General features: G+C 33.9%; 1 protein-coding gene across 1 annotated transcript; it reads left to right on the top strand.

Moving 5' to 3' along the window:
- The first annotated feature begins 12 nt into the window (after positions 1-12).
- ncapd3 (non-SMC condensin II complex, subunit D3) lies at positions 13-22428 on the top strand. The gene is given in 35 exon segments (NM_200330.1): positions 13-105; positions 662-816; positions 900-1062; positions 2420-2595; positions 2712-2879; positions 3268-3329; positions 3591-3678; positions 3765-3898; positions 4021-4093; positions 4597-4722; positions 4847-5099; positions 5720-5755; positions 5843-5962; positions 6046-6119; positions 6234-6368; positions 8733-8953; positions 9040-9231; positions 9756-9853; positions 10433-10542; positions 11440-11547; positions 12808-12916; positions 13031-13132; positions 13237-13475; positions 14637-14716; positions 14816-14953; positions 15034-15167; positions 16518-16714; positions 16800-16910; positions 17696-17866; positions 17960-18093; positions 18218-18285; positions 20784-20825; positions 21643-21705; positions 22011-22065; positions 22200-22428. Coding segments are annotated over 35 exon segments (4260 nt in total). The 5' UTR covers positions 13-53; the 3' UTR covers positions 22273-22428.
- The last annotated feature ends 692 nt before the right edge of the window (positions 22429-23120 follow it).

The following is a 23120-nucleotide window of genomic DNA, read 5'->3' as shown; positions in this document are numbered from 1 at the left end:
TAATGTTCCACTGGTTCCACTACAGAGCTGTTGGCGCGTTATTTTGAACTAAGATGGAGTTGATACGCGCTTTGCAGTTATTAAAACTGAGCAGCGTGTCTACAGGTATAGTGGCATTTTTTTGTAAACACCATATAACAGTAACAACCGATCGTATATGTATACGAGTTTTGTATGTATTGATTTAGTAAACCTCGGTAAACGCTGAACTGCGACCGATGCTGTCATCCCGAGGGCTTGTTTTGGTTTTGAGCAGTGTTCTGTAATACAGCAGAATGTAGGATGTTTCATGCGAAGCTGTTTATTCTGCAATGCCACTGTTTGTATGTCTACATGATGTTTAATCAGCATATTATCTGAACCGCTAACGTTAACTTACAGTGATTTGCGGTTTCAGTTTCACTATATATATATATATATATATATATATATATATATATATATATATATATATATATATATATACACACACATACATACATACATACACACACACACACACAACTATGTACATTTATATTTAATTATACAATTTAATATATCTTTCTAAATAAACAAGTCACTTGATAACTGTGTGCATCTTAAAACCTAATGCAATGTCTGCATTATTTATTGGCATCATTTTCTGTAATGTAACTGTTTTCTGTAATGCGTGTTTCAGCCTGGGTGGATACAGTGTGGGATTTCGAGTTCACCCACACAGACCCTCTTGACCCTGTTATTGAGGAGGAAATAAAGGAAACCCCAGATGTCTTCAAGAAGGTGTACATGCAGCTGCTTCCCTTCTCCAATGAGGATGATGACAACAACACAGAAGTATAAGATTACAAGGCAGTGACTTTTAATTGTAATGTTTATTGGTCAGTATTTGTGCAAACCCCCTCTGGTTTTCCCCTCAGAATGTGTGGGTGGTGTTTGGTGAGAACGGTGTCTCTGCAAAAACTCTGGTGGCTGTCTTGTCTTACTTCATCCTTAGTGCTAAAACCAAAAGTCCCAGTCTTGAACAGAGACTTTGTGGTCTCCAGGCAGCATCTCTGTACTTGTTACTGCTGAAAATACCAGGTCAGATTGCAACTCCTTCACCTAATGCTGAATTTCTCTTGAATATATATCAGATTTCAGGTTGTATACTAATGCAGATGTCTTATCCACAACCCAAACCATTGTATAAATTTAGGCTTAAGGATGGTGATACCGAATGTTATTTTTGGGATTATTCGCTGGAGGTTTTATCATGGTATATGGTATTATCACAATATAGACCCAAGCTTTAACAGGTATAACAACAACAACAACTTTTACTGTATTGTTTTATTGTATATTTATGTTCAGAGTAAATAAATGTTTCAGCCAAATAAATTGCTAAAGCATTATGAAGTACAATCTGCTGGTTAAGTCATGAAGTATTGGTGACGTATAAAATACTGTTTCCGGGTCCAAGCCGCTACTTATTTGAATTGAGAAAATATTTGTTTATGACCACTTTTTAGTCATATCACACAGTAAAGTGAATTTTATATCAAATCATGGTATACACAACAGTCTATGGACTTGCTGCATCAAAGACACCAATATTTTAACAATCTATATAAAAAAAATGATCACTTTCTGGCCATCAGATGTTAGGCAGATGTTAGTTACATATATATATAGTGATCGTGATTTTCAAAAGTATAACATTGCTTGGTAAAAGTTTATTATTATCATTTGTTGAGTCTCCCCATAAAGTTTGATGAACTGCTTCATGTGTTGTCACACTTAACTAGCGGATAGATAACACTTTACAAATTTTCATTTTTAAATTGAATTAATAGTATAGTTCATCAAAAAAGTTATTGGATTAAAATCAGTAGTGAGAAAAAGTCAGATTTATTACATTTACAAAGTTACTATTAGTAAAGTAATACAACTGAATTTTATTAGTTATTACTTCATTTTAATAAAACGATTATGACTAGCAAAAAGATTATGTCTGCAATTTCTAACTAGTTATTATCCATTAACTAAGAAATTAACATCAGCAGAGAGTAATTAAAGCTTTTGTATTTTTCATTGCGAGTCGAGTTAAATTAACTAATGTTAACTATTAGAGCCTTATTGCACAGTGTTTATGTACAATATCCCGATAAATAGTCACAGAATTATTTTCCATTACTTCAGCATGTGTAGGTCAGATTAACATATGAAAATGTTAATGTTTGAACTATTAAGCTAAACAGTTAAATCTCAAAGCATTGAAGTCTGTTATAATTTATTTGTCAAAAAGCACTCTAAAAATAATTGTTAATGGTGTTTTAAAGTGTCCACAATATCAATATTGTGCATGTTTATCACAATTTATTGAGTATTGTGATTGATAAAATGCCCTTTTAAAAAAAGTTTATTTTTTATTAATATATAATTTTTTGTTTGTCTTCAGGGAGTGTTGCGAACAAAGTCTACCATCAAATCCTGTTTGATACATGTCTGAACATGCCCCTAAAATGCTGGCCTCAAGAATCTGGCAAGAAACGCAAGAAAGATTCCCTGAAAAGCTCTCAAGGTGACCCCAAAACTGGGAAACGATCCAAACCTCCAAAGAAAGTGTCAGAAGAGGTACAGTGTTTTGATTTAATTTGTGTATGTTACATATTACCCCCTAAAGACTTCCAACCTTTCTGTAAATTTGACTGTGGTGTCATTGTATATTTTGATGTTTTGTTTCCCAACAGATGGAGATTGATGATGATGAAGAGGATGAAGATGAGGGGATGTACTTTTCTGCACAGGATTTGCTGAAGCTAAGAGAGGGAATTGTGTTGCTTGTTCGTACACTTCTGAGACTCTTAGAGAGATTTTCACTTCGCGACAAACCTCAGAGTGCCGACAGCTGTGTTCAGGTCAGTAAATTTTGCTTTCGCATACTGGCTTTTTTTCCAGTGAAGGATGAGTTATTGAACTATCCCTTTAAAGAGTTCTCAGGTGATTAAATTACCTTGGCATGTACAACAGAAATATTCATTCTAAATGTTCTGTAAGTTTCTTTGCAAATGAGTCATTGATGTTCCTTTTGTTGTTTTGTATTTTTAGGTTTGATCTTAAAAGTTACAGTGTGAGAGCTAAAGAACCACAACCTAATGTTTTAATTAAATTTTTTTGGTCCAGACTAAAAAAACGAGAATTGAATATACCATGACAAGTTCTTTGTGTATATTAGTCTTAGCAGAAAATGTTTTTCAGATGTTTTATTATTTTTATTGCTGACATATTACTGTTTTAATTTTTCAGCTTTTCACTGAACTTACAAACTTTGAACCAGTCATTGGAGATTTGTCATTCTCTCAGGAAAGGTAAATGAAAAGATGAGCAAAGGCATTTGTGCTGACATTTACTTAAAAGCTATTATTGATATTCTGAATCATCTTTTTGTCCATTATTTTTGTTGAATACATTTTTATATACATTTTACTACAATAATTATTGATTTAGTCCAAAAATAATTTTAAAAACTTTGTTTTTTGCAAACGTCTCCAGAGTAAATGTTTCTGATTTTACATAAAGCATTGTTGCTGACTGAGTTAGTTTTTTTTTTCATTCTTCTCTCCTCAAAGGAATGTTGACCAATTACAGAGTCTCCCTGAGCTGTCCTATCATGGACTGGGGTTGCTTTGCTCTACTGTTCATGGTGAAGGTGATGAGGTGGGTAAAGTTACTCCAAAAAGATCTCCATGTTTTGGTTGCATATATATCTTGTATTGCTTAATCATTGTGGCTGCATTTTACAGTGCCGTCGCAGAGTGTTTCGCAAGCTACTTTATGTGATTCTAATGATGAAAACACAAGAGAGGTCCAGGCCAAGTCTTCTTGCTCCATCTCAGGCTGTCTGTGGTGCAAGAGACCAGGCCATTCTTTTCATTAGGTTCGTAACTGCTTAACATTTTTATTTTGATGGGATTAAGAATTTTTGGGTTTGTTTTTAAATCAGTCAGAATTCATTTCATGTGTGTTACCTCTCTGAATTACATGTGTTCTTTGTTGTAGTCATATTGTTGATGAGCAGAGAGAGGCCACATTGCCACTTTTACGGATTCTTGTGCAACACATTTGTCATCAGGTATATTTATTTTAATGGAATATTTGAATCTAAAAAAAATGCTTTTTTTGTTGTATTAGTTCTGTCATTATTGACTCAACGCTTATGTCATTCTAATTATAAACAGTTTTATAGAATTGACACAAATCTGTTATTGTATAATAAAACTCTATTTAATTTAGAACTTTTTTGTGTGTTTATATTCTATGATTTATAAAACAGCAACAGCCCTTATTTCATTATTGATTAATAAATCACTCATGCAATCACTTCAGTCTCAAATGATATAGCAGGTGAGGAGGAATAATACCAGTTATTGGATATTTTGTGACCAAATATTATTATATGAAATACTAGATTGTAGATTCTTCTAATTTCTCCATTAGTACTGTATATTAAAACTAAATGCAGATATGAAATGACAACACATTTCAAGTTTTGGGGAAGTACACCAAGTCTAATATAAACAAATAGTCATTTTATATAGTTTATTTTATCTCATTTTATCTGTATGTTTTTTTTAGATGGTGGAGAAGTCGGAATATCGAGCCAGTGGATCTCAAGCCGTTGGAAAGCTGATGGCTAAGATGCCATGTCAGGACTACGCAGCCACCATTAAGTGGCTCTATAACTACTCTCGAAACAACAAGGTGAATATTGTGACCTTCACTTTCTACTTAACCTTCCTAATCCCATCAAAGGTTACCGTGTCCACAGATTGTTACATATTTGTCTCTTATGTGTTCCTAATAATGAAATCTTTCCTCTGTTCAGGTGGCATTCAGAATGTTTGCGCTGGATGTTTCCATGGTCCTGCTGGAGCAGACTGAGAGAGATGTGGATGACACTGTGGACCCTGAGCTGGCTGTGTTCCTCTCACATAGGTTCCTGGTGCATAACATTGTATACAATCATCGTAATGACGTCTCCCCCACAGTCAGAGGTCATGCATTGCACTGCCTGGCACAGTGTCTGGAGCTGGGTTCCCAGAATGCCACAAAATGTGTCCATGAGCTCTTTTCCAACAGTATGTATATGACCAAAGCACAGTGACTGTACAGATAAAATAAACAGAGTGTTTGCAGGGACTTAAAAAGTCTTAATCTCTTAAATAAAAAAAAATTAGGCCTTAAAAAGTCTTAAATTCACTTAATATTGTCTTGCAGATCTTAAATATTTTTAAATGGGTCTTAATTTTCCTTATAGTATGCAAAGCTACCCAGTCAATTCAACCCGCATCCAGTCCCCAACAATACATTTTAATAAAACTATTTATAACTAATAGTATAACAGTCTGTTGTGCATATATTTAGTTTATCAAAGTTTTAATTTGCGTTATGTTGAAAGGGTCTGTTAAAAATGTTAAAGGTCTGCTTGTTTTGACACAACATGCTGCTAAACAATAACTAAGTAGAATTAGTTTTTTGATGGGGCAAGTATTTTTTTTAATTTTTTTTTATTGCTGGGCCATAAAAAAGCCTTAGCGTTTAGCCCTAATATAAGTCTGAAATTTCATTCTTGATGGTCTTTAAAAGTCTTCAATTTGACTTGGTGAAACCTGCAAAAAACCCTGTAAAAATGAAAAATACTTCAGTTTTAACATGCAGACTGTTTGAATACTGATAAAGATTATTCTTTTCTCACTAGGTGCTCATACTATGATGGAATCAGACCGCTCTGAGCGTAAGAGTGTATTTTTGTGTTTAAAGTTAAATTACTTAAGGGTATTTTTACAGTCAGGGATGGTTTATATTGTGCTCTACCTTACAGAAACTCTGAAGAGAAGAGAGACTGGTCAAAAAACAGCACTGACTTTCAGAACCATCGAGCTCACAAAACACAAGAGCATGACCACAACCCACAGGAGCGTTATGAATACTTCTTTACAGAGTAAGTTCAACTTAAAAAGGCTTTTTTGTTTAAATGTAAACATTTTCATTCCTGACTCTTTTTTATTGTTAAATTAATTTTAGATGATGAAAGTATGACTCTGTTTAAAAAGCATGTCAGCGATCCAAAAACCAATGCTAGAAAAAGTGCACTGGAGGTAGGAAATATGCTAAACTTGGTGGCATTTCCCTTTTTGCAGTTTAATATTAAAAGCATTATCATTGATTTATTCATTTTTATATTTATACATGTGTTTGATTTGTTTGTTTAGACTGTCATGAGTCTGCTAAAGCACGGAGTGATCGCATGCAGTTTGGAGAATCTGAGTATGCTGTCAGATCGCTGCAGGGATCCTGCTGTCTCAGTGAAGAAGAAAGCCTTGCAGTGCCTTATGGAACTTCTTAATGTGAGCAAAGCCTCCAACCTCATGTTACAATAATATTACTGCTAATGCTGTACAATAATATAAATGTTATATGAATATAATAGGTTAGCACAGGTCGCTGGTCCGAGCCCCCGCTGGGTCAGTTGGCATTTCTGTGTGGAGGTAACATGTTCTCCCCGTGTTTGCTTAGGTTTCCTCAGGGTGCTCCGGTTTCCCCCACAGTCCAAACACATGCACTATAGGTGAACTGAATAAGCAAAATTGGCTATAGTGGGTGTGAATTAAGAGTCTATAAGTGTTTTCCAGTACTGGGTTGTGACTGGAAGGGCATCCAGTGTGTAAAATATAATTAAGTTGGCGGGTTATTCTGCTGTGGCGACCCCTGATTAATCAAGGGACTAAGCTGAAAAAAAAGAATAAATTAATAAAATGTAAATGTAAATAAAAAATGTTGATTTCTTGTGATTATAACATTTCTTTTAAAAAATGCTTTTTTTATAATCAATTATTTATGTAATGATCACACTAAAATAAATGAATAATATATTGTTTTCTGATCCATTTAAATAATTTTCAGGCTTAAAAAGAATAAAACTTTGAAGGCGCAAAAATGTACTTTAAAACACTATGACCAAAAACTACTAAATATTCCAATACTTGCTTTTTATTTCAATCGCTCTGTACTTCAGTCTCACCACCTTTCATCTAATTAATATTCTCAGGTTAGACAAAGTAAGTTGAGTCTGCCCCAAATTATGAGCTTTACAAATTTCTTACAACTTAGTGAGAAGACTCCTTTGTGGTATGTTTTGCTGGAACTTTATTAGTCTAAGCTTTGGTAGGCAGTATTGGTGATCAAATAAAAAGTGGTTACATTTTATAATACTAAACAACATTTAATAAAATAATCAGTTTCTTAGTCAAAAGTGTAGTCACCTAATGGCTTCTTAGCTTTGAGGGTATTGATGGTCTCAGTATCTGAAATAGAAACATCCTCGTTTAATACTCTTGTTGACATCATCTTCAGTGATGTGGAACACACTTTTATGTGTAATACTCAGCAGTCCAGCATTAAATCCTCCTTTTTATAAGCAGCCATATACAGTAGCTAACAATTAATGTACTTCCCATATAATAAATCCCCTCCCAGAAAACATGAGCTGAGCAAGATAGAATCTGCAGACATTGTTTGCCATTTCACACAGAAGTTTGTAAAAAAATTAAGTTAAAAAAATTATGCAAAACGATTTTTAGTATGATAACTAAAAACATGAAGTATAAAAATAATAACTTTAACTTTTATTGTTATGTAATTAGAACCACTTGTTTGGTAAACAAAGCAAGTTTCTATTAATATATCGTTCTCAAAGAACAGCTTTACAAACTGTATTGTAAATAAATCATAGAAACAGTTGCATGTTTGGCGTTTACATTTGTTATTCATTCAATCCTATATTCATTCATTTTCCTTTGGCTTAGTCCCTTAATTCATCAAAAGGCGCAGCAGCGGAATGAACCACCAATTTATCAAACACCCATGCGCACTAGTGCACTCAGACACACTCATACTCTACAGCCAATTTAGTTAATCAATTCACCTGTGGTGCATGTCTTTAGACCAGGGGTGCCCAAACTAGGACCTGGAGGGCAGGTGTCCTGTATATTTTTGTTCCAACCTCAATTAAACGCACCTGAATCAGCTAATCAAGCTCTTTCTAGGTATACTAAAACTTCCAGGCAGGTGTGTGGATGGAAGTTTGAGCTAAACTGTGCAGGACACCAGCCCTCCAGGACCGAGTAAGGACACCCCTGCTTTAGACAGTGGATGAAACCGAAGCACCCGGAGGAAACCGACACAAACAAGGGGAGAACATGCAAACTTGCAAATCAGCAACATTCTTGCTGTATCAGGCGACAGTGCTAAACACTGAGCCACTGTGTCACCCACATGTTTTTCAATATAAACAAAATTAACATAAATACTGAACAAATATACATTTACCAACAATTACATTAGTAAATAATCAAATAAACATCTGTGGATTTCTTTGTGTGTAAATTTCATGTGGGCCTAAATCTCAGGAATTCCTTAGAAACAAAACAAAACATACTGAAAGCATTCCTAATTCCAAACAGGTTTCAAAACCAATCAAATAAATAAAAAAGAGGCAGGAGTATTGCAATTTCTTCATATTATAACACAATAACAATAATTTTTCCATGTATTGTGCTTTCATACTACTATAATGCTGCATCCAGCAGACAGATGCATTTATATCTCTCTATTACGACCAACCAATTAAACTCTTATCAGCATTTAGATGTTAACAACCAAAACCAAATCTAACATCCTATAACCAGCATTGTTTCAATTACTCTGTCCAGGCTCTTCCTGACAATAAAGATGTGCAGGAGGCCTGGCTGAGAGGAGTGCTACCAGCTGTCATGGACTCTGAAAGCTCTGTGCAGGAGAAAGCTCTGGAGTGTATGGATCACGCCATCATCGCTCACATTAAGAGTCACAAGAAAAATCACAATATTAATGTCTCTCAAAAGCTAGCTTGGGACTTACTGGGACTGATGTGTGAAAAGTGTCAAGATCTTAGGTCAGTTACTCATATGCTAATCATCTGCACACCCTTTTTCTGTATTTAACTCTGTCTCTCTTTCTCCTCATCTCTTTCCTCTGTAGCCGGTATTTCAGTAAGGCGTTCAGCGTGTGGGCACCACAGCAAAAGTTCACTCCGGCCTTTGTGAATAATTTGCTGTCTCACACAGAGGGAGAGAGGGCTTCTGCTGCCTGGTTACTGTTAGCTAAAGTTGCCAGCTGCTCTCCTAAACTGAACTACGGCACTGTGCTGGATACCTGGGAGAACATTATCAGGTCAGAAAACGTGGATCAAGAAATGAGTTGTTAAATTCAGTTCAACATTGCAATCACAACCTAAATGTCAAACATAATTTTGGAGTCCCCTATTTTTAATGTGATCAGACAACGCTTTTTATATAGAGTGTCTTAAAAGGAATTATTTTTATTGAATGTGAATTAAATGTGGCAGAATTATCAAAAGTAAATGTAAACTCTTTTAGTTGTATGTGTTTATTTTTTATTGTCATAATATTTTTTATTATATAAAAGTGTCATTTATTTAATGTTTGTAAATTTTATCAGTCTTTTCCATAAATGAGCTAGAGAATGTGATATGGCAATAGACCCAAATCTCTCTCTCTCTCTCTCTCTTAAAATCATTTCTTTTGAAACTTCAGTTATAAAGAATTTGTTGTTTGCTTGTGCATATTTTAGATTTTGACTAATAGAAACTGCATGTTTGATGCGGTTTTTGCATGAGATTTTGTTCCAAAATATAAATTTGATGATTTCAAGGATTATGTTTTTGTTTCAATTAGGGCGCCGGTTGTTTCAGTAACAATGACCTGCCATATTTTGAGCGTTATGGGTGACATTGCCTTTAATATTAATGATGACACCAAGAGCAGAATAGTAGGTAAGTAAAAAAAAAATATTATTAGTTATTTATAATTTTAAAGTCAAACTTTTAATCAGTGTTTAATTAAGTTGTTCTTTTAAAAAAATTATTATCTTAATAGGCAACTGACAATAAGGTATCGTGAAAAGATCTTATTGCTGGTGTGTGTAATAAGACAAAACAGATCATTTATTTTCTTTGTTATTTCGATTTTTTGATGTGTCAAAGCAGATGCTTGCATGTTTTATGTCTGTAAAGTTATATCATTATTATTATAGGTTATTTGGTCAAAACACAGTACAAACAGCAGTACTGTGAAATGTTATTACAATTAAAAATGACTTTTATGTTTTAAAATATTTTCACATGTACTTTATTCTTATGCTTACTCTTCATCAGCATTTCCATTACTAGATCTTTCAAATAGTATTTTAAAATGCTGATTTGGTGCTCAAAAAGTTTTCTTATAAATGTGAACCAAATAGATCTTATTTTAAACTATTCACTGGTTGTTTACTGTAGCCACTCTCAACACCAACCTGTTAGCAATTGGATTTAATCGAATACATTGCAAAAATGTACATGTTGTTTGTGTAGATGATCTGATGGGCTGGTTAAAGACATTCAGCCTGCCTTCGGAGGTGATCAGCTCCTGTGTGGATGCTCTGGTCAGATTTGGAAGATCAGATGACACTCAGGAAACACTGGTAAGATTTTTTATAACATTTCTTTGTAGCTGTGGTGGGTTAGACAGACACCCCCACTAGCCATCTTGGCTGGTTGATTTAACTTTTTTTTTAATTGCTAGAGCTGCCCCGTCCCTAAAGATTAGAATTTTAGTTTGAGACCGTTTGTCAATATGCATGCAAATGTGCTCTAAGAACCAAAGAGCAGCACGATTGATCAGGCGCACTTTGAGACACAGGCTATCCTTGCTCATTGACGTTGTGAACGAGGCACAGCTGACGGAATGTTTTTCACCTGCTTTCTTTTTCTTGCAGTTATTTTTGTTAAGATGGGTTAATTTTCATCCTTTACAATGACATTGCTTTAATAGGAGATCAACTCTCCATTTATATATAGTTACCTGATGATCTGGGATCTTTAGCCTGGACAAACTACTGTGTATAGTTTTAGATAAATGAGAACAATTTTTTTTAAATGTCATTTGTTTTTTAAGAACATTTTTGTTAAATAAAAAGTGAATGTATACAGCTATATTTAGCTTATTTTGAGACAGTTTTTTTTGTTTGTGGCAAGGAAATAATTTGTTTGGTGTGGCCAGAGAAAAAATGGTAAATCCTTAGTGTTGAGCCCTAAAAAGTCATGTGAAATAAAGTACAAGTAGTACGTTTAAAAGTTTAGTACGTTTAGTAAAACTAGTAACCTTAGTGGCTGGTGATCAAAAAAACTTTATTATCGAGCCCTGCTTATTAGGTGTTTTTTTATTTTTTATTAATACTGTAATATATTTTGTGTGTGTGTGTGTGTGTGTGTGTGTGTGTGTGTGTGTGTGTGTGTGTGTGTGTGTGTGTGTGTGTGTGTGTGTGTGTGTGTGTGTGTGTGTGTGTGTGTGTGTGTGTGTGTGTGTGTGTGTGTTTCAGAGGTTCATGGATCGTTTCTGTGGAGAGCTGGTCGCTGTATGTGAGAAATATCTGTCTAGTGTCCTTCTGCAGGAGAAGGGAACTGAGAACATCAACGAAGACCTGCTGGTATTACAGCTATATAAAATTGAATAAATCTTTATCATCATTGTTAATGCTCACATATTAATACACATAGTTTCAAACAACAAAACAACATTTACAGTTCTCTAAGATACTCAAAAACATGATTCTATGCCAATAGAATTTAAATAGGAAGACACAATATAAACAGTATTGCAGCAAGAGTATAGTGCTATTAGCATGCTATTGAGATGCAAGAGGCAGTGCCTTGAAAAAGCAACAGTACTGCACGTCTATGTGAATGATAAATGCAGTCTGAGAATACCCATAAGCTCTAGAGCAATGTACAGTAACACAGTGTAGTAATAATAGCACTAAATAGGTAATTCAAGCTTTATTTTGGCCTATTTAATATGTTAACAAAGTTTTTTTTGCAACAAAAACAATCATAATTTAGTGTTAGATATGTTTCTAATACTTTTTTGTTAGCAGGGTTTTCACGGCTCCTTGAAATCTTTGAATATATGTGAATTTGAAAAAAAGGCCTGGAAAGTTTTGGAAATTAAAATTGCATAGTTACAGGCCATTAAAAAATATTTTGTATCCTACAAATTTTCAAAGTTTTCGGAAAAAGTTCTATATTATTCCCATATTATTTTGCTAACACATTGTGGCCTGTGCATACTAGTTTGTCTGATTTCCATTAGTTATGCACATTTACACATTATGTTTATTGTTTCCCACTTGATGTACTTTGTGGTCTTTGGCCATGACTTTTATGTGGCTATGAAACTTGTGAAATGAAAATGTTAATGTTGCTTTGTTTTGACAAATGGTATTTTTGGATTGGTTAGGGATTTTTATGGGTAACACTTTATTGTAAATCACAATTCATGCTAGTAACACACCATTAACTAAGACTTATCTCAATAAACTGATAATTAGCTGCTTATTAATAGTAAGGTAGTAGTTTGGTTTACATTGTGGGTAGAATTAGGGATGTAAAATAAGATCATACTTTATAGCTACTAATATACAGTTAATATCTTAATAAAAGGCAGGTACTGTAATAAGCGTTATTAATAAGCAGATTGAAGCATGTATTTAATTATAAGACACTTTTTTTTATGCAATTAATGCTATACAATTAACACACCGATTATACAATTAATGCTCAGAATGCTCCATCTAGTTTCTGAACTTTAGATTGCATGCATTAAGCTCAATTGCTGTCAAATATGCGTTAAAGAGATCTAATAAATATTTAATTATTAATCTTTTATCAATTTATCTTATCTATGTCAGGTCAAGCATCTTTATACACTTGGCGTCGCTTCTCTCCATTGCCCTTCAAAAGTGGGGAAGAGAATTTTCCTTCTGGTTCAGTCTATTCTAACACCCTTAGAGCATCCAGGTGAGTCAATTCAACTTTTTACTGCTTCTGGATCTGTGCTTGTTAAATTAAGGTTCCTGGATTGATCATTTAAAAATGTTTTCTCTCTTATTGATTTTTAATCTTTTCTTCCAGTTTCTGCTGAAGGAGATGGCCTGCCCGCTAGTCAGCCTTTATCTCAGTTCAAACCCACTTCCATGCCGACAGTGGTCAGGGCACATGCTGTCATCACATTAGGTGTGAACTTTTATAAAAAACAAATTTTTTAAGAAAACACACATAATTCTTCAATGTAACAGCGGATGTTTCGAGTTTGATCTGACACTTTTTGTCTCTCATAGGAAAACTGTGTCTGCAGCATGAGGATCTGATGATGAAGTATCTCCCTGTGTTTGCCCGTGAGCTGGAAGTGGGCACAGAGCTGGCCGTGCGCAGTAATGTGGTGGTGGTGATGTGTGATCTTTGCGTTCGCTACACCAATACAGTGACTCGGTACATCCCAAACATCTCAGCCTGTCTGAGAGATGAAGAGCCCATCGTCCGAGAGCAGACTCTTATTATGCTCACCAACTTACTGCAGGTACACATGAAAACCTGTCATCATGTAAGCTTTTTTTTTTCAAATTCTTTCAGGGTTCCCACGACAGATGGAATTTTAAAAAGGTCTATTCCAGACATTGATAGGACACTTTTAGAAATTTTTGTCGCTTTAAATTTTAGGTTTATCCATATTTATATCTTTAATTATATATCTTTAGCTATCTACAGTATATACATGGGATTTTAAAGGGTCCATTGCAGACATTGAAAAAGAATAAAAATATTTTTTGTCTTTTTAAATTTTAGTTTCCATATATCTCTATCGACTGACAGACCCTACCCTACATACATACACCTTTTTGTTGTTGTTATACACCTACCCTTTCCTACCATACCTACATGCATACACCTTTTTCCTTTTTTTGATGTAATACACCTACTCTACTATACTATATGTACTGTACATACATACACCTTTTGTTATTGTTATACTTCTATTGTTATTGTTAGGCTATTTTCAGCTCCATTTTGTTAATTTCACTCTCATAAAACTGACTTTACCTGTTAAGTAAGCCAAAAATGTCAGGATAATGTAAGGCCCCGTTTACACTAATACATTTAAGTTTTAAAATGCATGAGTTTTGCTACGGTTACTCCTGTCCACACTACCCTAGAGCTAGAGGCCGTTTAGGTTTTAAAACGCTGCTACTCCGTGTCAGTGTGAATGGTGGAAACGGAGACATCTAAAAACAGGTGTGGCTGCAGACATTTGGCTATCTGATTGGGGCTTTTCCCTCAATATTAAGTGCGCAAAGTTCGGTCTTGCATCCTGTCTTTGTAAGTTCAAACAAACACTATGCACTTTGCAGCCGCACAAACACTATGTACTTCAGTTTGTGTTTTTTTTCCAAAGTTTTTGGTAAATTATTTTTCATTGTTTTCCTAGTGGCTGTTACAGTCATGCAAACTTCAATTCAAGCTAAACCATTTTAGTATTGTGTTTTTTATTTTAACATATTATTTTAATATTACATTATCAATGTATATTGACAACATCAGCCTGTTTTTAAGTTCACTAGAAGTCATAGAGCTTAAGCTTTTTAGTCATTGAAAGTCAGGGAATTTGATAATTGGCTAAAAAAAAAACACTGGAGACCCTGTTAGTTAAATTACTTGCTTTATGATGTTTATTCTTCAACAGGAGGAGTATGTGAAGTGGAAAGGTCCATTGTTTTTCCGTTTCGCTGTTGTTCTTGTGGACCCAGATCCTGCAATTGCAGAGTAAGAAATATGGGCTAACAAAGAAGCTTATTATAGTGTGGTTTATTTTGACATTTAACCTGGTGTTTTAATGTGATCGCTTTTGTCTTTATTGTTTAGTCTCTGCGAGTACTGCCTGGTGGACCTCCTGCTTAAGAAGAGTCCTCTCATGTTTTCCCAGCATTTCATCGAGTGCATTTTCCACTTCAACTCCTATGAGAAACACAAGAAATATAATAAGTTCACTCAAACTGAGAGGTATGCATCAATTTAATGTCAGTACTTTGGATTTTTCCAGTGGTATTCGATGAGTTCTGAAAATGTGTGTTTTCTGTCAGAGAGAAAAGCAGGTTTTCACTGAAAGGACCGCAGAATCAAGGCAGGCGTTTCCGGATTTACAGATTCCTGTTGAAAAACTTTACTGATGAGCAACGCTTCAATATCACAAGCAAAATCTGCCAGGATGTCCTTGGTGAGATTTGTTGAGATTGTTTAAATTAATGTGTAGCACATTTTAATAGGGTTGTACAATTAATCAATACTAAGTTTCAATTTCGATTTTGGCGTACAATGATGAAAAAAACATTAATCGAGATAAAAAGTTTGTTGCATCATATCTCACCCCGTTTCTAGCAGTCTGAATTCATTTTTTAGAAAGCTCAGTTTCACTTGGAAATCAATGATATTGTGACTTTTTCTGCATGGGAAGTGCTTCATTCATTGACATGTATTAAATTAATTCAGGTTTTGGGTAAAAAATAAATATATTTTAAAAATATATATATATTTTTAATTTATATAAAATGTATATTAAAAGTTGATAAATCAATTTACTGAAATATAAGAAGACCCTTCAAGTATTAACGTCTTAAATGCTATTTTATAAGGTATTACAATCTTTGATTGTACTGTGTATAATTATATGCTAAATTTTGAATTAAATCAGCAAATATTGCATTGCTGTGTAGACTGTGAAATTGATAAACTCGTGCTATATTTGATGTCAAGCTGGTAACCAAGAAAACATTCTTATTCCTGCTGTGCCATAGGCGCCACCTGCTGGAAGAGATTGAATTAGTATTTTTATTCAGCATGTTTAATGTTTTAGTGTAGTGCAGGTACATTTTACTTGATATTTTTAATATTTTAAATCTATGTTGAATCTTTGTGTGGATCATGGTGAAAGTGTAATTGTTGCCTCTAATTGTAAATCACTTCGGGTAGTTTGGCAGATTATTATTCTTTGATACATACTTGTATTTTATTCTGTCTAGTTTAATCTAAAACATTCAGAAATCGTTTTTGGAGTTGGCCAATCTTTGCTTTTTTTACAATAAGCATTTAGTAAATACACAAGCTAAAATGTCCCCAGTGTTATCTGTTATAATCTAAAAAGTGGCGTGAGGTCTTAAAGTGTTTGGAAAAAGTATTTAAAAGATTTTAAAAAGTATTAAATTTAACTCTATAATCACTGCATATAGCCTGACATCAAAACAGCTCATCAGAAGTAAACCACATTGAAAATTGGAAAACTGCTTGAAAAAAGTATGAGACCACCTTGATTTGCATGAATTTTAGCATATTAATTTCTAGCAGATGACATTTGCTAAATTATAGTACTATCAATGTTTAAAATGGATAAAAGTATCATTTTTGTGTTATTAATAAATATTGATCTTGTATGTTGTAAAAATATTGGTATTGTTAAGTACACATTTTGCTCTTAGGACAACTATGATGTCTGCTGTGCTATATCCAGCAAAAGATTAGATCACTGTTTTGTTACATAGATGTAACGCATATAGATGTATTTCTCCTCCAGCAAGCTTTGTGGACTCCGAGCTGCCTCTGGACTCTGAGGGCTCCGAGTTGCTTGCAGATACATTTGACATCCTGTCCCTGAAAGAGATGAAACTGACAGCCATGAGTGGCCCAGCAGCTGGAGAAGAGGCTCAGGAGGATGAGATGGCCCTGGCTAAAGCGGTCTTACAGGTGGCTCAGAAAAAGCTGGTCTCACAGGTGAGAGAGAGAGAGCATACTGAAGGTGCATTAAAGAAGTGGTTGTCAGACTTTTGTTTAACTTGCTTGCGATTTTTATCTACAGGTTCAAAAGAGGAACTTTGTTGAGAATGTTATTCCTATTATCATCAGTCTGAAGAACATGCTGGAAGAGCAACACTCACCTGTCCTGAAACACCTTATGGCTTATTTGCAGGTGAGAAGTCATGATATAATGTAAAAGAATGTGGTTAAATACAGATTAGACCAATGTCTTTGGCCTTTGTATTTTATCTTTGAACTGTCTGGTTACATTTTCTTTAACATTATTAATAATGTCTATAAACAAATGTCAAAAGTTCTGTTACAATTAGTCGTTAGTGAATTAGTGATTATTGAAATTTAAACAACTCTGTTGCCCTGTTTAATTAAACAGTTTTGTCAAAATTGTAAAAAAAAATTGTAGTCTTATGAACCTATTCACATTTTAAACAATTCTAGAAATAAAAATGCATCTTTAATGGTTAACAGAGCAACAAAAATAGCATTGTCAATTTTTTTAACTCACCAGTTTGTTGTTGGAAATAGTGCCTAGAGTTGAATAGTTTTACCATTATTGAATCCATTTGGCTGACCTATCAGAATGCTGATGGTGTAGTCATCATTTATGATACGCTAAGCTAAGCTAAAAATTATTCTTCAGGTGCAGAATTTTTTCTTTGAAGCTATGTATTAAATTATTTCTAAAGTTCTAAATTGTGATTGCCAACCATGTTTTTTTCTCAACAATGCAATTTTGACATGTAACTGATTCAGGTGCAACTGCAGATAACATTATTCAAAATATTTTTACATTGTCTAGAAAATACAATAGTTTTTTTTTACCATATTTTTTTTACCATCACCGTTTTTCATTTCAGATACCAAACAGTCTGTGTTGCCTCTAAATAAAATGCCATTTAAATAGACATAAGCTTGTCATTTGTGTTCTGTGAGTTGCAGGTCACCATGCAGGACTATCGTTCAGAAGTGAAGGAGCTGTTTGCTGCTGATGAGCAGTTGGCTGCTGAGGTGGAGTATAACCTGAAGCAGTTTGAAAAGCAAAAACAACAACAAGAGCAACTGCAGATGGAGAACCAACTGGCCAACTTTACAATGTCGCCCAGACAAAATGTAAGTCAAACGCAGGAACCGTGTAAAGTCTGACATCAAGTCTTTGCTACTGATTTTTGACTTGTTTTTTTTTTCTTTTGCCTTAATTTTTAGGAAAATGCTGTGGCTTCTCCTGCCCAGGCAGCAAATGGTGGTAGGCAGACACCAAAGGGAGGTTTTGCCACCCCTCTAAATCGTCATGCTAATAAAGGACCTGGACAAACCCCTAAATCTGCTGATCCTCTGAGGTAGGACTGAGCCACAATACAGTTCAACAGATATTCAGTTTTTTTAATCGGACACCACCAAAATGAACACTTTTCCTGTTCAGAGTGAATATTTAAGTGCCAATTACAATTATGCTTTTTTCAGGCGCCGTACTTATGCAGGAATTGTTACTCCAGTCAGGAGTCATTTATCCCCTACAGTGTTTTCAACAGGTAAACTAAATAATAGCCTTTTTTGTTATCAGCGGGTTTTTTTTTTTTTTTCTGGTGTAATTTATGTAACTTCTGTTGTACAACTTAGATTGAATTTTAATCAGTTTTATTCTAATCAATGTATTATTCCTTCTTTTTTTAATCAATAAAAAGTTATTTAAAAACAGACATGCCACAGGATATGTAAGGAAGTATACTGTCTGATGCCACATCATTTAAAGGGATAGTACACCCAAAAATTAAAGTTTCCTCATGAGTCACTCACACTGAAGTAGTTCTAAACTTTTGTGCATTTCTTTCTTCTGTTGGACACAAAAAAGCTATTCTTAAGCAACCATTGACAGGTGGAAAACATGTTATTTTTTCCCTGTTTATTCCTCATAATATCTTCCTTTTTGTTCAACAGAAGAAAAAATCTAATACAGAAATTTAAATGTGTTAAGAATAGATTACATGAAATTTATTCCAGTACTTAGCCTGTTCATGCAGACATTATGGGCCCTATCATACACCCTGCGCAATAAGGTGCAAGATTGCTATTTTCAGACAACGCAACATTAATTTTCCTGTCTTCCACCAAAAAGTTTAAATAGCAAATCCATTTGCACCACTTTTTGCGGTGCCAAAGTACATGCCATCCCACAATAGCATTGCTATTGTACATATAGATATCCATCCATATAGCCATACACTAACAAAAGTAAATACATATTCAAACAAACTATCAGAGATTTAGAGATTCAAAGTTGTTGCACAATGTCTACATTTGCGCCACTTTGTGTTAACAATGAGTTTATAGACTCATGGGTGTTGTGGTCTAGAAAAGAGGTGTGTTAAGGTGCATTGTTGGCGCGTTGCTATTTTGAGGAACTAAAATAGGCCGCATAATAGACCAGCTAAGAGCAGGTCTAAAGTTCAGCAGAGTGCGTTAGTTGTGCGCCTCGCTTACACATTGCTTAAAACACGCAGAATGTACAGCAATACATAAATATCATTACAAGTGAAAAAGAATTAAAGGAATAAAATATTTAAAAAGTTATTACTTTCTACATAAACATAAAAACACTGCCTCCATGCCTTCTTCACCTTGGGGGCTTTTTTAAATTTTATTCATGACAATTTGCTTTTGTATTTTTGTAGTGTGTCCAACATGTTTCCTTATCCATGAAATAGAGTAATTGAAAGTGGATGTAAAGGCCAGATGGAGGAGGCTGGTTCTTTATCCTTGTGCTGGCGATGCTCTGTTTAACGGTTTTCTCTCTAGTGAAATGTTCAGTGTTTACACTTTCAAAGTCTGCCATGTAAATAGCAAATGCACCATGGCACAACACAGCTGACTCTTGATGGAAGGCAACGGGAGATGAGTCTCTGATTGGTTATTCTTAAAACACACCCATAACTCATTGAGAGAATAAGCTCAATCTTGTTAGACCATGCGCTGCTGCGCAAGTCATACTTTTCTGTCCTTAAAATATCAAAAGTGGATTCGGACACACCCTTAATGCTTTTGCGCCTTGCGTTTTAGACTTTGCGCATAGATAGTTAAAATAGAGCCATATGAGTTAGATAATTAAATAGAAAAATCTGATTCATGCACTAGGCTTTTTTTTCACAATTCCAGTTTCAATTTGAGCATGACATTTAAATTAAAAAATACATGTCATTTCTTTTTAAACAAATAATTACAGGGGAGGGGTACTTTTTAAATTTCTGAAGTTGAATTCTTAATTTGATATCAAAATGATAATCTCATTTATTTTCCATAATTTTTTTTTATCTTTTAACTTCTCAATATTAGCATTTAGCTGATAAACAGAACAGAGTACTAGATGACAGTCATGTACACCAATGAACTATTAGTAGTATTAGCAACAATACATTTACACATTCTTTGTGTCTGTTTATTCAAAGTGGTCTCATGCATAAAGCAAGAACCCTAAAAACAAAAGACACTAACTTAGGGGTGCACAATTTATTAAATGATTTTTACAGTAGGCGTGAAACAGAAGTTGCTGAAAGTTTTAATTCAGCATGTTGATGTAGCTGAAACAGAATATTCAATAGTGGGTGGGTTTTTTTTTAAGCATCATTTTCTCATAGCAAACTAACAGTTATAGAGCTGTGGCCAAGGGTAATAATAATCTGTTGCTATGGAAGCTGGAACTCCAAAGCCAGACTCTAAATTAAAGATTACCAAAACGGGGAAAAACTTGCACAGATTAATAATTCCTTTTAAGAATAACAATGTGAGCTAGCAAAATAAACATGAATTTTGATTTCACTCGGACTTTAACCATAATAGGTCAAAAATACAATCATGATTTAAAATTTTAGGCTGTCTGAGTTTTTTCAGGTTCTTCTTGCCATCCAGGCAAAAGAAAATGTGCATACGAAACCATTGTCAGCAGTATATCAAATACATTTGCTTTTTGTTCAGTAAAGAATATTATCATTATTGTAGTTGGAATGAGTTTTAAATATTTCTTTATCTCTAACAGGACGAGGAAAGCAGGTTGGCAGAGCCATTAGTACTCCGCAAGGTAAGTTGACCGAGGAAAATGGTTTTACTTTTTACTGGACTGCTTTTCTCCTCTCTCAGGTTATCTGTGAGGTCTTAAAAAATTCTTACATTTACAAAACAATATTTTAGGCCTTATAAAGTATTTTACTAAAATAATGTGTTGTAGGTCTTAAATAACTTTAAACAGGTCTTTAATTTCCTCTCTCAAAGTAAAGCTACCCAATCGTCCGAGATCCATCCAATCACCAACAATCCATCTCAATAAATCTTCTATTTTTATATGTTTAATTAAAAGAAATACAGCAAATCCTCCAAATTAAAATCAAATTAAACTAAAAACAGTTACACGATTACTCATGATAATAACAGACCAACATTTCCCTTTACATCATAAGTCTCAAACTTGATTCCTGGAGGGCCGCAGCTCTGCATAGTTTTGCTTTAACCCAAATCAAACACTGCTGATGCCACTAATCAAGGTGTTCAAGACTCATTTGAACACCTCGATTAATTGGATCAGCTGTGTACATGTTGTTATTATTATTTCTTTCTCATGATTTGCATTTGTTTCTGTGAGGGTTGGCTTTAGAGGTAGAATTAGGCCATAGACAGTATCAATAATCTTATATTAAAAAACAGTGAAAGTGCGTTTGTGTGTGTGTGCGTGCATGTCTATGTGTGAGATGTATCACACTCTACTGTTTTACAACTTGGGAGAAATGCAGTTGTTTTTGTCATCTTAAAAATATGTGTGCTTGTAAAAACCCTCAGGGTGTGATTTTATTTAAGAAGTGTAAAAAAATATTTTATTTAACTATTTTTTCTGATTCTTAAAGCGAGCATCAATGAAGTGACTTTTGGAGAGCAGGTCAGCGCCATCTGCAATGATTCTAGAAGAGGTATGTTTATGCAAATTTTTAGCCACATTTAATCTGTCAGATTCAGGGTCCAAAATCTCATTCACGGTACTGTAACCTGTGGTTTCCATGTGTATTGACAATTCAGATTTGAATTCAGCAACTTTAGCAAGTACAGTATAAAGCCTGATATGTGTTTAATATACAAATGTCTTAGGTCACATGTTATATTTTAATTTAATTACTTGTCTGTAAGTTAAAACAAAGTGTATATTGGTTTCTAGCTTTGTTTTAATATATACTGCCACACTATTTACCAAATTGTTAAAATCTTTGTTTATTTTCAGTCAGCAAAGGTGAGGAAGAAGAGAATGTTCTGCATCTCATGTCTCCAGAGCAAAAGTATGTATATACACTTTACTATACATTCAGAATAAAGCTGAACTTCTAGAGTTTTGTTTATTTAAACAACAAAACATATCAGATGAAGCAAGGTATTGCATTGGTTAACGTTTAATTTGCTTATTCTGTTTTAGAAAACCGGTGCCTAGGCAGTGGAATGTTGAATCCCCTCTGGTACAAAAACAGAGAGCCAAGAAACGCCTGTAATACATGTTTTTTGTTTTGTTTTGTTTTTGTGCACATTAATTATGCATTTCTATTCACTGTCTATTTCACAGTCCTCTTGATAACTCTGCTTTTTACAGTTTCATCAGCTTGCTTTATTTGTAAAATGATTACTATTAAATCCTTTTGATACTTGTATCGTGTATTTCTTGCCTGGTTGTTTAATAGCAATTCTTGTTTTAAAGTGCCTGTACATTTCTGAAAGAAAATGATATTTAGGCCATATAAATTACACACTGACACAATATTCTGTTTTTCAGAATGATGTCTTTGTAAAACGTAAAACTGTTATATATATATATATATATATATATATATATATATATATATATATATATATATATATATTTTTTTTTTTTTTTTTTTTTTTATAAAGCAAATTTTTTAAATGTTGGTGAATATGTAAGGGACAAGTATTGCAGTAGTAAACATGGCCTAGTCAACAGGCTTTGTCTGTGTACACATTCATCTGAAATAATCTTAAAATGAATTTACTGTATGTCATGTTTGTTTAATTACTATCCAGTTGTATATATCTTCATATTAAAGGAATTCAGTTTTCTTCCAAAAATGAAAATTACCCCATAATTTACCTCTTGCCAACCTCTGTGTATGTAACTTATTCAGATGAACACAGAGCAGTTTTTAAATTTTAATCGAGCTCCTCCATGCTGTATAATAGTTTATCAATAGTTAAGTTTATAAAATGGAAGCTTGTTAGTAACTGAAACAAGGCCATCAAAAAATCTTAAGATATTTAAATGAAACTTGTGAAAAAACGTAATAAAAATATTTGGTTTCAAATTGGTTAATTTTGTCAAAGTATAATT

The sequence above is a fragment of the Danio rerio genome, chromosome 1 (assembly GCF_052040795.2).
Source record: "Danio rerio strain M-AB ecotype USA chromosome 1, GRCz13ab, whole genome shotgun sequence".
Lineage (NCBI taxonomy): Eukaryota > Metazoa > Chordata > Actinopteri > Cypriniformes > Danionidae > Danio > Danio rerio.
This window is presented reverse-complemented; position numbering and strand designations above follow the sequence as displayed.